The 14,394-nt window shown below is 42.7% G+C and overlaps 1 protein-coding gene across 4 annotated transcripts in view; it reads left to right on the top strand.

Moving 5' to 3' along the window:
- Positions 1-1,939, top strand: part of FGFRL1 (fibroblast growth factor receptor like 1) — a 172,966-nt gene extending 171,027 nt beyond the window's left edge. For 3 of the 4 annotated variants that reach the window (XM_030450386.1, XM_030450384.1, XM_030450388.1), the window contains exon 7: positions 96-626. In XM_030450386.1, the coding sequence (XP_030306246.1) occupies positions 96-505 (410 nt within the window). In that variant the 3' untranslated portion in view covers positions 506-626. Of the gene's footprint in view, positions 1-95 lie in introns of all 4 variants that reach the window. The other variant, XM_030450387.1, reaches the window with a different exon arrangement.
- Positions 1,940-14,394: the final 12,455 nt, after the last annotated feature.

Here is a 14,394-nt window from a genome sequence, read left to right as displayed (position 1 = left end):
GTACAAAAGCCAGCCCAAGTGTGACATCTGTTTTGAATTCACTTTGCCTGCATTTAATTAACTCTTTCTGTCTCCCTTCTCCCCCTGATGTCCAGATCCCAAGCCTCCCAGTGCACCTGTGCCCCCTTCCTCAGCCAGCAGCCTTCCCTGGCCCGTCATCATAGGAATCCCTGCAGGAGCTGTCTTCATCTTTGGGACAATCCTCTTGTGGCTTTGCCAGACCAAGAAGAAACCTTGTTCCCCACCAGCTGCTGCCCCCGTGCACCGACCACAGCCCCGGGACAGGATTTGTGTCTCCCAAGTCCCCGACAAAGACTGCATCTCCTCCATAAACTACGAGGAATACGTCGCCCAGCAGCAGCATCTACTGTCCCAAGGGCCTGCTCTGGCCCCAGCCATGGCATCCAAAATGTACCCAAAGATGTACACGGACATCCACACCCACACCCACTCCCACGTGGAAGGCAAAGTCCATCAGCACCAGCACATTCAGTACCAGTGCTGAGAGGGTGGCCCTGTGGCTCCTTCGAGCTTTTCCTCCTGGTACCTCAGAAGAGACTGCTCCAAGTCAGCTCACACTGCCAGCAACAGGCAAAGCAGACAGAAAAGATTATATATATAATTTTAAATATATATATATACATATATATATAATTGTATATGCGTGTGTGTATGTGTGTATATATATATGTGTATATATCTATATCTATCTATATAAATATATATAATAGAGAAAGACAGAGAGAGAAAAGAGATTTTTTTTTTTTTAATTATTGCAATCAGGATGTAGCCAAGGAATAATGAAGGAACTCCAAATCTCAGCAGAGAAGCAGCCACCCCCATCAGCAGAGCCTTCCTGGATACTATTTAAGTGGCAACAAGTGAGACAGGACACAGGGACATGAACCACCACCTCCTTCCTTGGGTTGCTAAAAGGAGCATGAAGAGCAAGAGGCAGTCGTGGTGCTTTTACAGATGGGCATTGCTGTTCCTGTGCCTGCTGCAAATCTCTTATTTTGGAGGGAAGTCCCCAAACCTGGCCCACTCAGGAACATTCAGGAGAACCTGTTCCCTCTGAGTGACTTGAGCTCTTAAGTACCCGAGGTTTAGTGCCAAAGCACTAGAAGACATAACCAACTCACCTCTTCCAAGGGAAAAAAATAACAGAAAAAATTAATTTCTTTTCACCATGCAAAATTCTGGGTGCTCCTCATTCACCACCATTTGGTCTGAAATTCCAACTGAGCTGCTTTGGTCCATTTCTGCAAGTTGGATGCATTTCCCACAGAGGGTTCTTCAGATCTGACTGCAAGTGCTCTGCTCCCTGGTCCTAGGACTCAGTGTCACTGCCAGGAAAAAGGAGAGAAGGAAAGAGGAACATTGTACAGAACAACTTTATATTTATATTTAAGAAATAATAATAATTAATAATAATAATAATTGAACTGCTGATGATGAAGAAGTAAAATATGCTGTCCTTCTCTGATGGCTCACAGTGACAAGCTACTGGATTTTCTACATCAATGCAAAATACACAAAAATATTAGAAAAAAAAAAGTAAGAAACAGAGAATGAAATAATAATCTTGTAGGAAAAAATGCATTTGAGAAATATTCACCTAGGTTGTGTGTGGTGGTCCCCTCCCCTCAGATAACATTTTGGAAATGCTACAACTTCATTGCAGTTCAAACAACAGTAAGAAGAGAAAATAAATAAGGACCATATTAAATAACTATATGGACTGGAAATGAATCCAGTTGCAAATATAAAACCTTTGTAATTCTATATAGAGTTTAAACAGAAGTCATGTATATTTAATTTATTTTGTTAAACAAGAAAAAAAAAATGTATGATATTTTCCTTGAAACAGGCATTTCTATACGTATTTTTGATCAAAGAAAATAAAAGTGGTTTTTTTTCAGGTTCTATAGATGCCATACTCAAAATATGCTCATTGTAGTATGTGACCAACTTGTACTTCTTCTAACCTGGAGGTCATTTATCTGTATGTCCTTCCACAGTAGCCATGTGTAATCTGCTAACATCATCTCAGGTTCTGCTGGTCCCAACCTTTCCATCAGCAACTGGCCTTTTCCACTGCTTATGTTCTGACTGTGAGGGTCTGCAGTGCCCAGATCATATCTCATGGACCCCCTGACACCTTCAGTGGCAAAGTTCTCTGCTCACAGGGAAATCCATTTCACTTTACATTTTTTTTTTATTTCAGGGGGGAGGGAGAGGGTCTGGGAGGGGGGAGGTTGCATATGTTTTTTAAGCACAAACCTCTTTAGAAAAAAATTTTGCAAATCAAAACATGATTCGTGAGCCTATACAAATGAACTTTGGCCTCAGGATGCTTGGGAGGAGAAGATATGAAATGGAGGTGAAACACTTCATTTGTAGATGCAGCTGCAGAAGGACCCAACCTCTTTTGGGTTGGGTGCCAAAAGAGTGTGCAGGAGCTCACCCCTTCCTTCTGCTGCACTCCAAGGAGTCGCCCAACCCCTTAGCACCCAAACTTTAGAGAAGGCAGAATCAGCAAAGCTCCAGTTCTTTGCTGTTCACTTGAGTTTCACTGGTTTGCTGGTAAAAACACCCTGAAAATCTGAAACATGCCAGTTTTTAGGTTTGAAATTGCTTCCTTCTCAAGCCTGTTTCACAAAAGGGTCCTTCAGCAAACCACCTGCTCTGTCTGAAAGTGAAACACTTCTTTTAACCTGAAACAAAACAGTGCTTTAGGCTTTGCTTTCCTCTGAACATTTCTGAAGGTTATTTGCTCTGGGTTGACCTGCAGTGGTTTTTCTGCTGCTTTGTTTGAATCCCCAACAAACCAAACAGTTCCCTGTTTGCTCAGCCGTAGGGCTGGGAGATGGGGCCCTGATTAAGCCAAGCATGAAAGCTCCTCCTCTCCTTCACCAAATCATGCTGCTCCAAAAAGTCCCTTTTTTTCCTTAATTACTTGGATCAGTGGCTCCATCCCTGCCCACTGGGTAACTATGAGGAAGGGGAGGAAGAGGAGGGAGTAGAAGAGGGAGAGCTTCCTACTCACGTGGAGTTTACCAACTCCTCATAGCACACTCCGGTGCTTTCTCAAACGCTGCAGTAGGAAATCCATGTTACAGCCTCTACAGGAAGACCATCCCTCACAATGGACTTCCTGTAGAGGTCATAAGAAAGCAACCCAGAGCTATTTTTTTCTTTTTTTTTTCAGCAGGAGGTTTCAGTTGAAGTTAACAAAAATTTATGAAGTCCCTGAAAGTGAAATTCAGGTCTTTGTGTGCATCCCCTCAGCTTCAGGGAGACTTAAATATGAGCACTGAGGGCTCTATTGGGATATAAGATGATTTGGGCAGGAGTTCTTAATGCCTGTAGTTTATTGAGCGATTTCATTAAAAAAAAAAACAAGCCTAAAAAGCCTTTATACAAGAAGTGCAAGACCTTTATTTTAAGAAGTCAGTAAGTGAATGTTTTCTTAGGAGGTACTAAGGGCTACATATATCTCATGCCTATGGGATCCTGCTTGTTGCAGCAGTGTAGGTACCAAGCTACTCCCCATTTCAGCAGCATTAGGAGCATGGCAGGGAGCAGGGTTCACTTGTGAGCCCCTGGTCCTTCTCTGTTCCCTGTGTTGGTGCTGCAGTGAGGGGACACTCCTAACACATGCCATGACAGCAATACTGGAACCAGCATCAAAGTTGGAGCTGAATACTGGTTTTGCATGGTTCTCCTCTAAGCTGGCCATAAGATACTGTGCTATAGCACTTTTTCAAATGGCAGCTGTATTGCTGACCCTTGGGGAGAGGGTTAGTGGATTAGAAGAAGCAGATCTGCATTCCCCATCCAGCACAGTCTTCCACACTAAGGATAACACTCTCCACTGGTGCCTTCCACCCTTTGTGATCCTGCTCAGTAGTGTGGTATCACACAGTCAAGAGCTTAGTGCCACTTATTGCAGAAGGGGTGGCTTTTTCTGCCCTTTAAAGCTCTTGCCTATAGAGGCAAATTTCTAGTGGTGCTGATGGAGAGATTTGCATGGGCAAACACTGCAGTCAAGTGCCCAGCATGGAGGATGCAGCAGGAAAGGCCTCAGCCCTCAGCCACGGTGCTGAGAAGACAGCACTGGGTTTGGATGCACCATGTGAGATGATCCAAAGGTCTGGATTTGCAGAAAGCTTGGGGTCCTCATCCTGCCTTGGATATCAGCTGCCTCTTGAGCATCAGCAGAGCTTCCCTTCCTAATTGGTGTGAAATTTCCCCCTAGGAAAATACTTTATGCCCTATTGAAGTAGGGCCATGTATGTTGTCTGCACCTTGTGCTGCCTTGCCGTGCCTCAGTAGGTTTTGCATTTTTGAGAAGATTATTTTGCATTTTTGAGGAATTATTTTGCCTCCACAGAGTAACCTGTAAGTGCTCCTAAGAGTCACTCTGCCCTACTGCATGCCATTTATTTTGGGGCTTGACTGTGCCTTGCGTGTATTGCAAAGACTTCCTTTAGTCTAAATAAATTCAACCGGGTCCTGCTCTTCTTTGAATTTGGGTTCGGTTTTTTCAGTGGGACAGGATTTGGACTCATCATCACTAACATCACATCACACCACACACATTGAGGATGTTTAGAGAAGAAAACCATAGTCTTACAGTTAGCTACTTCCCCAGGAGGTTTTTATATTATATACAAGTATACATATAGCTATAAGCATACAGATGCATATGCCAGCCTGTGGCATGTGGCAGCTGTACTTGTAAAGCCAGGGTGCTTCAAAGATCAAAGGAATTTTAGGCTTAAAGCTCTCCATTTTTGTTTATTTTATTTGCACTGCAGATCAAACGTGGCCTTGCATGTCAGTTTGTGTGGCATTTTCAAACCTTGTATGGACAATCTTTGTACAGTCTGCCTCTTCCAAACTTTATCAGTCATTAAAATAAAAAAAGGATCGTGTGATTTTCAGCTTTGGGCGCAAATATATCAAGTGCACACATCCAATTGAGACAGCAGGGCAGGGCATGTGTGTGGCTGGGGCTGTGTACTAAAAGTTACAGAAGAAAATATTGCAAAATTCACTTTGCACCACAGACCGGTCTGGTAAGATGAATCTACCAGAGACTTTATTTTTAAAATGGTTTTCTGGTTTCTACTGAATAGGGGCTTTTTTTTTTTTTTTTTTTTTTTCTCTTCTCACCTCTGAAGCCAAATGCCATGGTTACACCAGGAGCCAAATTGTAAGATGAAATTTTGGAGTCCCTGGAGCTCTTGGCCAACCTCCAGTGCCTGGAGTGGAGCAGGGATTTCAGAATCAAGCCCAGCACCTTCAGCCTTTGGAGGTCAATGTCTAAGGGTCTCATTTGCTCACCCCAGAGGCTTCCAAACTGGGACACTTTAAGTTCAGGAAAACTGTCCCTCAGCCAGACATCATCTTGACCTGACCTGGACCTTGGACCCAAAGAGCCCTCTGCAGAAATTGCGCACTTGGGGTAGGAAAGAGGAAATATTTCTCTGTTGGCTCCATTTCTGTGGCTGTCTGAAACTCTAATTTAGAGGTTTGAAATATTGGAATAAAGCCCCAGGGGGAGATGTAGCAGTGAACACAAATTGTGAAGTGGTCAAAGGTTAATGGGGAATTCATCATGGCTTTGCTATCTGGGCATCACCTCTGCCTATATGGAGTATGTTGAGAGTGCCTAGGACTCCAAATTACCCAAAGTCAATGATTATTTCACGTGCAAAGATTGTTCCAGCTCTTGCAGATGCCAGTAGGGGAAAAAAAAAACCAAACTAAACTAAACCAAAAAAACCCTGCAATATCCATTGGGAAATCAATTAGCTGCATAGAGTCATTGCAAGGTTTTTATACCTTTGCTCTGACTGGTCTATTGGCAAAGGAAGATGTGACAGGAGTCAGACAATGAAGCCAGATACATATAAAAGGGAAATTTTGGAAGGAGATATCAAAGGAAGGGGTAGACACTGCATCTCACCAAGTCTTCAAAGCTGGGTGCTTTGTGGACAAGGTGTTTTGGTTGGATGCAAGATATTGGGCATGTGGTAGGGACAAGCCAAATCCAAATCCTTTCTGGCTCTAAAGAAGTGTAGTTAAGCTTCAGAGAAAAAGAAATGCAAGAGCAGGTCCCCTGCACCAGACTGTGTGGCTCCAGTGAGTGATGCTCCTGCACATGTGTACCACAGACCTTACAGAACGTTTGGCACATGGCAGCCTGGCTCAGGCTGTACCCCAGCCCTAGTTGCCTCCAGGCAGTGAGGATGTGATCTCAGACCTTTCCAGTTTACTACTACAGTAATGCTGTTGTTTAGATAGACCTAGAGCTGAGCATCAACATTTCCTGCATCTGCAAGGAGCCATCATCATTGCATCCCAGAATGGTTTGGGCTGGAAGGGACCTTAAAGATCCACATCCATAACTTCCCTGGGAAACCTGGGCCAGTGTCTCACCAGCCTCACAAGTCTGCCACAGTGCAGAAGAACCAACGCTCCAAAACCATCACCAAAAATGTGCATGACTGTGGAAGTAATGGCTGATACAACCATAGTTAATATACTGATATTTCAAGTGGTACATACATGTTGCCAATGTGTAGAGTGGAGTCTGAAAGGAAAAGCTGGCCCAGTTTACATTTTGGGTTTAGCCCAGGCACCTCACCAGCTTCAGGTTTCTGAGATCAGTACATTGAGCTATGTTCTTTATTTGTCCTTATTTTACTTCTTACACTTCTTCTTTCATTTTTCTTTTCTCTTTTCCCTCCTGCCAGGCTGTCCTAATTAAGATTTAACATATCCCACAATATATGTGGTCATCAGCAAAGTAATGAATAGTAATTCTTTTTTTCTTCTATTTCTTTTTCTATTTCTATCAGAGCTGATCTATGCTTTAGTGAGAGGAGTAATAAATAACACTTTGAGCCAGATTTCAAAATTCCTTTTTTTGTTCTTTGATCTGAGTAATTAAAGAGTCAAGCTGCTGTTCCTGAGTGCTTTCTGATGGAATTACATGAGTTACACAGCTCTTCATTTGTATGTCATTAAAGCATTATGTTTTATTGCTGCTGTTCAAACAATTAGTACCTAAATATGCCCCATATTGCCATAAAGAGGCAGTAGCAGTGTTGATGTTCATGCCCTGCTTAACAGCTTGCTTCCATCCAGAGTCCCCCATCATGCTCAGATGCCATTTAATATCAATCAGCTCTTTACTGCTGCCCTTCTGAAGTTGTTCTCTTCTGCACTGTGCAGCCAAGTGAGGAGAAGTCAAATAAGAAAGTTAAGTAAAAATGGCATTTCTCTTCACACAGGTATTTTTTTAAGTTCCTCACAAGTTTGGGTTATAAAGAGGCCAGCGTTTCAGGGCGATCAGTCATTTTGACATTTTTATGGTGGTTTTATTACCCCTGGCTCATTTCCATACTAAAGGGAACATTTGTAACAATCCTTGCTCTCTCTGTTATGTTGAGGATTGTGCTTTGTTGGGCTGTTGCTGAGCTCAGTAATGCTCTTGGCACACGTCCCCCCCCAGCCCCTGCGGTGTGTTTATTCAAAAGGAAGGAAAAAGAAGTGTCTACTAAAACAATAAACTACTACTGCTTGCCTTAACACGGCCATAACTTTCTTCTTCTGCAGACAATCAGTTAGCAAAGCTGTTAGGTAAACTTGCTCCCTTGCTGTTGAAAAAATAAATATTCATGAAGCCCACAGCTGCCTTTCCCCCCGTGCTGTATTATCGGGTTGAAAATGGTGAAGGATTTTAATGCTCATGATGTAATCTGAGAGATAAGGATGGAGGCCCAGATCCTGAAAGCACTGGGAGCTGGGATCCAAAATCTTGCTTGGGTAAGATTTTGAGGTCAATTTGGCTGAGTTAACGCTATTAAAAAGGAAAATTGAGAGTATTAATGCTTCACTGGTGCTGCCTGAAACAGGAGGCGAATGGGAAAAGAAGTGTCATGAACAATAAGGAGGAGCAATTAAAAAAGAGGGGGAGAGGTGACATATCTCAGAACCTTTCCAAGGTAAAGGCAAGGTTTTCTTTGGCTGGTCCATTTGGCTTGGAACCCTGGAGGCACCAGGGGCTACTGTGGGATGCTCTCCTCAGAGCACTCCATTCCTGCTATAAGAGACAATTTCATTCGAGCACATCACTGGAGAAGGCCTTTAACTCAGCATGTTCTTCCCTTGTCTGGATTATAAGAGAAATAAAGTTGTATTTTAAGGCCTGGATTCATGCTTCTTAAGCAAGGTAGCAAGTTTAGGCACAGAGTAATCCTGAGCTTCCTGAAATATGAAAGAGGAACCAGTGCTTCCCAAAGGGGTTTTGGTTTCCGAGGGGAGAGAGAGATCCCTGATGGTGTTCACAGTTCCCCTGAAGCAATGAGATAAGTTCAATTTGTCATCCAGGCACTATGAAACCAAAGGATGAATCTGATTCTGGCACTGAAATACAAAGCTGGGAAATTATAAAAATATGCAGCAAATTGGTGAAGTGTCCATATAAATCGAATTTGCCCAAATCCAGTAGATATCTCAGCAAATAACTGGGACTTTCCTTATGCTGCTGTGTCTATGCAGCATCCCTCTAAGCCTGGGAGGCTGGTGTTCTGAATGCTCCCTGCTCATAGGAATAAAAAACAAAATGAGGGAGTCAGAGGAAAGAAGAATGCAGGATGGGATTGCCTGCTGGTACAAGCCAATGTTTTCATCACCTTTGCTGGCCCCAGCACCACAAGCTGCCCTCTGTCATGGTTCAATAAGAGCAAACAGCTCTCCAGCTTGACATCAGAAGAGATGCATTTTGATGTTTATCTGCAATGTGTGTGCAAATAGAGGCTGCCTGTAAGGACAAGTTCAACTCTATTATGAGAGAGAAGTGATAAAACACTGTTCTCATTTTGGTGTGTGAAGACCTAATACTCCCATATGCCAGAGAAGATTTGTAAGAGGCCATAAAGTCAGCCCAGCACTGCTTGCATTTGCTTTTTGGTTCCTTGACTTCTCCGCTGGGGCCTCTGTGCAAACAGACCCTTGTACTTTAAAGTCCAAGTCCCTGCAGTGTTTAACCTGATCTACCATCTTTGCCAGAACATGCACCTACAAACCAAAAGGCAGAAAATCACACAGGCAAAATAAGCTCAAATTGACATTTAAAAATAACCTACTTATAAACTCAGAGCATCTCTCCTATGAGAGAGTTGGGGTTGATCAGCCTGGAGAAGAGAAGGCTCCAGGGAGACCTTATAGTGGCTTTCTAATACCTGAAGGGTCTGTAGGAAAGATGGGGAGGGAATTTTACAAGGGCATGGTGTGATTAGATACTGGGGAATGGTTTTAAGCTTCAGGAGATGTAGATTAGATATCAGGAAGAAATTCTTCCCTGTGAGGGTGGAAGACACTGGCCCAGGTTGCCCAGGGAAGCTGTGGCTGCTCCATCCCTGGAAGTGTTCAAGGCCAGGTTGGATGAGGCTTGGAGCAACCTGTTCTACCCTGCCCATGATCTTTAAGGTCCCTTTCAACCCATATGATTTTGTGAGTCTGTGATTCTCACTATATGTCAGTGAACTGTAGCAATAATTACTCTCAGTGTATAAAGTAGACATTGAAATATAGATGAATTAAAATGTTTTTTACAGCAGGGAGAGCAGAGATTGTGACTTGGATCCACGCACCAAATTAATGAGTGTCCAAAGCCATTGCCTTCCTCATTATATCAGCAGTGTTGCTTTGACAAAGGGAAATCACAAGACATCTTCTGCCTTCCAGAGCATCAGGGGTAGCAAACCAAGACCAAGATCAAGTATTTCCCAAAGAACATCTGGGTTGGTGACAGAGTGAAGATACTGGAAGCTACTGGGGTGGCTGAGCTCAATTTCTCAGTTAGTGAAGGTACAGATGATTTGTTATCACATGGACTTACCCTTGTTTCTCTGAAAAGAGAATAGTCTAAAGGGTGAAGGTGTTTTCCCAGCCACATGGTGAGGCCATCAGAGTAGTTTGGATTGAACTTGGCCTTGTGGAAGTGTCTGGGATTCTTATGCTGGGCTTGTTAGGAGAATAGATAATTTCTCTTAAAAAGTGAGCAGTTTTCTGGCAAGTGCTTCTCTCAGCACTTAGCAATGCCTCTCTCTTTTTTTTTTTCTTTCTGGGTAGGTATGTGCAAGAGAAATACAATAGGAAACTTTCTCTGCACCATCCTGAAGGACCTATGCAAGATTTCTCAGCATCAAACCTTCGTCTTACAGCTCCTACAGAAAGTCAGCTGTGTGTGGTTCCAGCTCAGGCACATCCAGCTTCCAAAAGATTTTCTCAAAGACCATGTGGAGTCCCTCAGAAACCCAGAGGAAAAGATCATGATAAATAACTCACATTTCAACCAGCATTAAATGGAAACTTTATGAAGCAGATTCAAATTATTTAATAAACGCTGATAAGTCCCTCCAGGAGTATCAGGCAACAAATGATAGACAATATTTTGGCAGGGAAGAGAAGTGGCTGCTTCCAACAATTACAAGTGACCAGACTGTTAGGAAACATTTTTGGATTGTTAATCTTGATAGTTTTTTGTTGTTGAGATTGTAGCTGGAGGCACCAGTACATGGAAAACTATATCAGATGTGGATTTTTTCTAACCATGTAGTGTTAAATTTTGGATGTCTGGTTATTCAGAATTGAAAAAAGGAGTCAGAACTTTTTCTTTTTTTTTTTTTCAAAAGCCTTCAGTGTTTGTACCATTTAAAAATTTTAATTAAAATAATAAATTCCTAATGTTTTTTAATTTTGCAGAAACCAATGAATACTGTTTACAGAGACAAAATGTCCTATTGCTGTTTTCAGTCATGAAGATACAGCAAGCATTTTATGATGGTTGCTTTAGCATCCATACTGGGTGATAAGGAAATCTATTTTATTGCTTCCAAGACTATCAAAGTGATAGTGAGCTGGAAATGGCTTCATTTAACCTATGTATTGCAGGCAACATAGGGAGACAGCAAGTTGCTAGGACTCATATTTGGAAGTCTTTCATGGCCATCATCTGCCACTGTCTCAAGCCAAGAATCATAAGCATTATAACAAGGAGATATACTTGAGCACAGAGGATTACAATTTTCTCAAGGATTGTTGTCATAAACCCCATAGTGGGTAGAGCTTAACATAGTTTATGATAATAACTGAGTATCACATTGCCCAGAGCATCAAAAAATGACAGCAAAATTCAGGAGCAGGTGGGCAGCTTTAATTGTATAGGCTCCAAAGGGAATAAACACTGGGGTGTTTTTTACTGTCTGGTATGAGTCAGTCCACACACAGTGACCCTACTGGTGCAATTTGGTGAGAATAAGGCATCTAGCCCATATTTAACCATACAGAATATCCGTTTGTTGGGGTTTTTCCCCCCCTTTCTCCCTCCTCTCCCTGTGAGAACAGAGAAAAGAGGATTTGTAGGAGGAACTGGGGGATGTAATGCTGTCAGTGATTTGCACATATTAGGGCTGAACCATCAGACAGAGGAAGTACCCGAACAGCTGGGACTGGAACAGATGTTCTCCAGACAGCTCTGCCTCATGAAGATGTAGTGTAGTAACAGGTCATGTTACAGAAACAGAAAATTAAAAAAGAGAGATTTTGCATGCATGAGTACTGACTCCCTGGGCCTCGCTGGATGAGTGACACTGAGCAGAGAAAGGCAGCTGGGACCTTTCTGAAGAGATTATTGTGTCCCAAGCCACCAGGACCTGCTTTCCTAGCATATAGAAGTCTTTAGCAGGAATAAGAAGACTCCTGCTACTCAAACACAGAAACAGTGTAGAATCTCCTTGCCAGCCCTGCAGTTTAAGGGTGGATTCCCAATTACTCAGAGCCTCTGCTTCAAGGAGTTTAACCCAGGACACTGAGGAGGGACCCAGAAATGAGAATAACTGTAGGACTTGGCATGAAATTTCTCAAGCTGCTTGCTTGTAGCCCTCAAACATGGTCGTAAGAGCCTCTTATCATCAAACCAGCTGGGGATCTCCCACCTGGAGCTCCACTGCAGTTTCAGCCAGTCAATCACAAACATCAGCCCAAAGTCTCCCAGAGACTGTGTATGGATGACAGGTATACTAAAATATAGTATATATTTTATATCAGATATATATATATGGGACCAGAGAAGGTCCCAGAAGGTGGTCAGGATGTTCAGCATCCCTTCTCCTGGTAGTGGCTGCTGCCTGCATGCTGCTGCATTCTCCTAGGAATAAGGAGGCTTTCACTGAGACCAAGGGGCACTGAACCTTTTCCTTCCTTCTGAGAGTGTCCCAACCACCAGGTCACAGGGTTTCTTGAACACAGTCCAATCTCTTCCTTGAAGCTGAGTGGTTTGGCAGCCAGGAATGCCAGAGTGTAAGGTCAGATGGTAAACAGGGAGCAGAGAGAGCAATATCTTGTACTGTTATTACTTTTTTTTTTTTTCCCAAACTGAGCATCTATTGCTTCTACAATGAGCAACATCTGAAAAAAGAAACTGCCCTTCTTCCCTCTTTCCCTTTGGGTACACAGATTAATTTGTTACTTTCCTGGCTGATTGCTCTATTTTAATATGCCCCCACAGTTTTCCTCATTTACTTCCTTTCATCACACAACTGAAGGTCACCCTCTTATACCCTGCACATGTGTTCCTCAGCCCTTTCAATCTGTTTTTGTTACTGGTGCTTTTCATGGCTATCTAATACAGCCTTGTCACTGTGACACTCAAAAAAACCCCCTCCAGCAGTAAATGGAAATGGACTATATAGGCTATTAAATGTATTTAAGTAAACACATTAAGCAAGCATTAAGAAAAGTGAGTACTCTTAACTCAATGAAATGAGACTGCAAGCACACAAGGGTCCCATAACAGCAGTTTCATTACAAACAGACTCCTGTACGTGCATGTTCCAGCCCTCTCTCCTAATATGAGAGAAGTGTGAGCTGTCATGTCTTTGTATGATATCACTGCCCTGCTGGCATTTCAATAATTGCAGTGAAATTGCATCATGAAATGCTGGGGAACAAAGACATCTCCTTCCCAACTGGAAGGGCCTCAGCTCGTGGGGCCTCCCCAAGTTCATCACATTCCCATAGCATCCCAGAGAGCATCAAATATTTAAATAACATGTTCACAAACACACGGGGTGGCCACTGGGGATTTCTTAAAATGTTTGCATCTCCTTAACCTCTCATTTTTCTGATAAGAGAATAATTTCATTCAGCCTTTAGCACACCTCATGCTGTAGCACAGGTCCTACAGGTACCAGGGAAGATTTAACTGCCCACTCTGACACTGCAAATGGCAGTGTGGTCATCTCTTACTGGGAAATGATATAGACTCATCTAAGAGAGAAATTCACAGGCATCCCACTGTCTGAAAGTTATTACTCAAAATATTTAACTAAGGTTTATGAATAGCAAACACTTACACAAAGTTCAGGGAACTCTTTGTGAGAAAAGGAGAGAAATTCGGATTTTTTTAAAACTTGTTTTCTATATTACATTTAGTATTAGCAATTGCTTCCTCACTTGGGGTTACAGGCTGTTATTTTAAGCTTCAGAGTGTCAATGATGTGGAAACAGGTTGATTTCAAAGCTCTATATTTCTTATTTCTGAATGGAGATTGTTTGAAAAACCTGGATATTATTCTTGCCTGAGAGATTATTTTAAGACACCCAGCCATTGCCATTCCACATTGCCTTCTATTTCTGATCCAGACCAGCCCTGTGCTGCCATCTCTGTCCCTCACCTCCTCTTAGCCCTTCATACTTCCCTGTCCCTTTCAGATCATCCTTGCTATATTACCTGGAAAAAAATCCCTGACTGCAGGGATGAAGGTGTAGAATTGAGAAGGTAAGTTGGGCTTTAGACAGACCTTTAGAAATATTTTCCTACTGGGAGGAGGACCTCATTGGAGCTGTACTTGACCTGTCCTGGTCACTGAACATTCTTGACTGCTTTAAATTGGGCTGGTCATAGAACTCCCATGGGAACCTGAGCTCTTCCAGTGCCCAGGTTTGTGGATGTAAACCATGGACAGGATTTCTGCAAGCAGCATCTTCACATGGCATAGAGTAACCCATATGAGATGACTTTTGGATCACAGCCTGGAGCTGTACAGTCACATATGCTACCTGGAGCAATTTCCCCTTTTTACTGTTGTGACAAACCTAGAGGCAGGCAGCCTGGGCTCTATTTTGCCTTGGCTGCTGTTTCTGGGCTAGTGAGTGATGTTCTGTCTTGGCAAGGTCTTTTCTTCCTAACTGAAAGCTTAGGACAGGCAATAGGAAAAACCTGTATGTAGGAATCTGAGTGCAAAAGAAAGTTAATGAGAGACAAGAAATTAAGAAGTAGCCTCATGCCTTTCTGGTGATACTTGAAGAGAG

The sequence above is a fragment of the Calypte anna genome, chromosome 4B, assembly GCF_003957555.1.
Source record: "Calypte anna isolate BGI_N300 chromosome 4B, bCalAnn1_v1.p, whole genome shotgun sequence".
Taxonomy (NCBI): Eukaryota; Metazoa; Chordata; class Aves; order Apodiformes; family Trochilidae; genus Calypte; species Calypte anna.
Note: the sequence above shows the minus strand (reverse complement) of the source record. Positions and strands in the feature narration are given on the sequence as shown.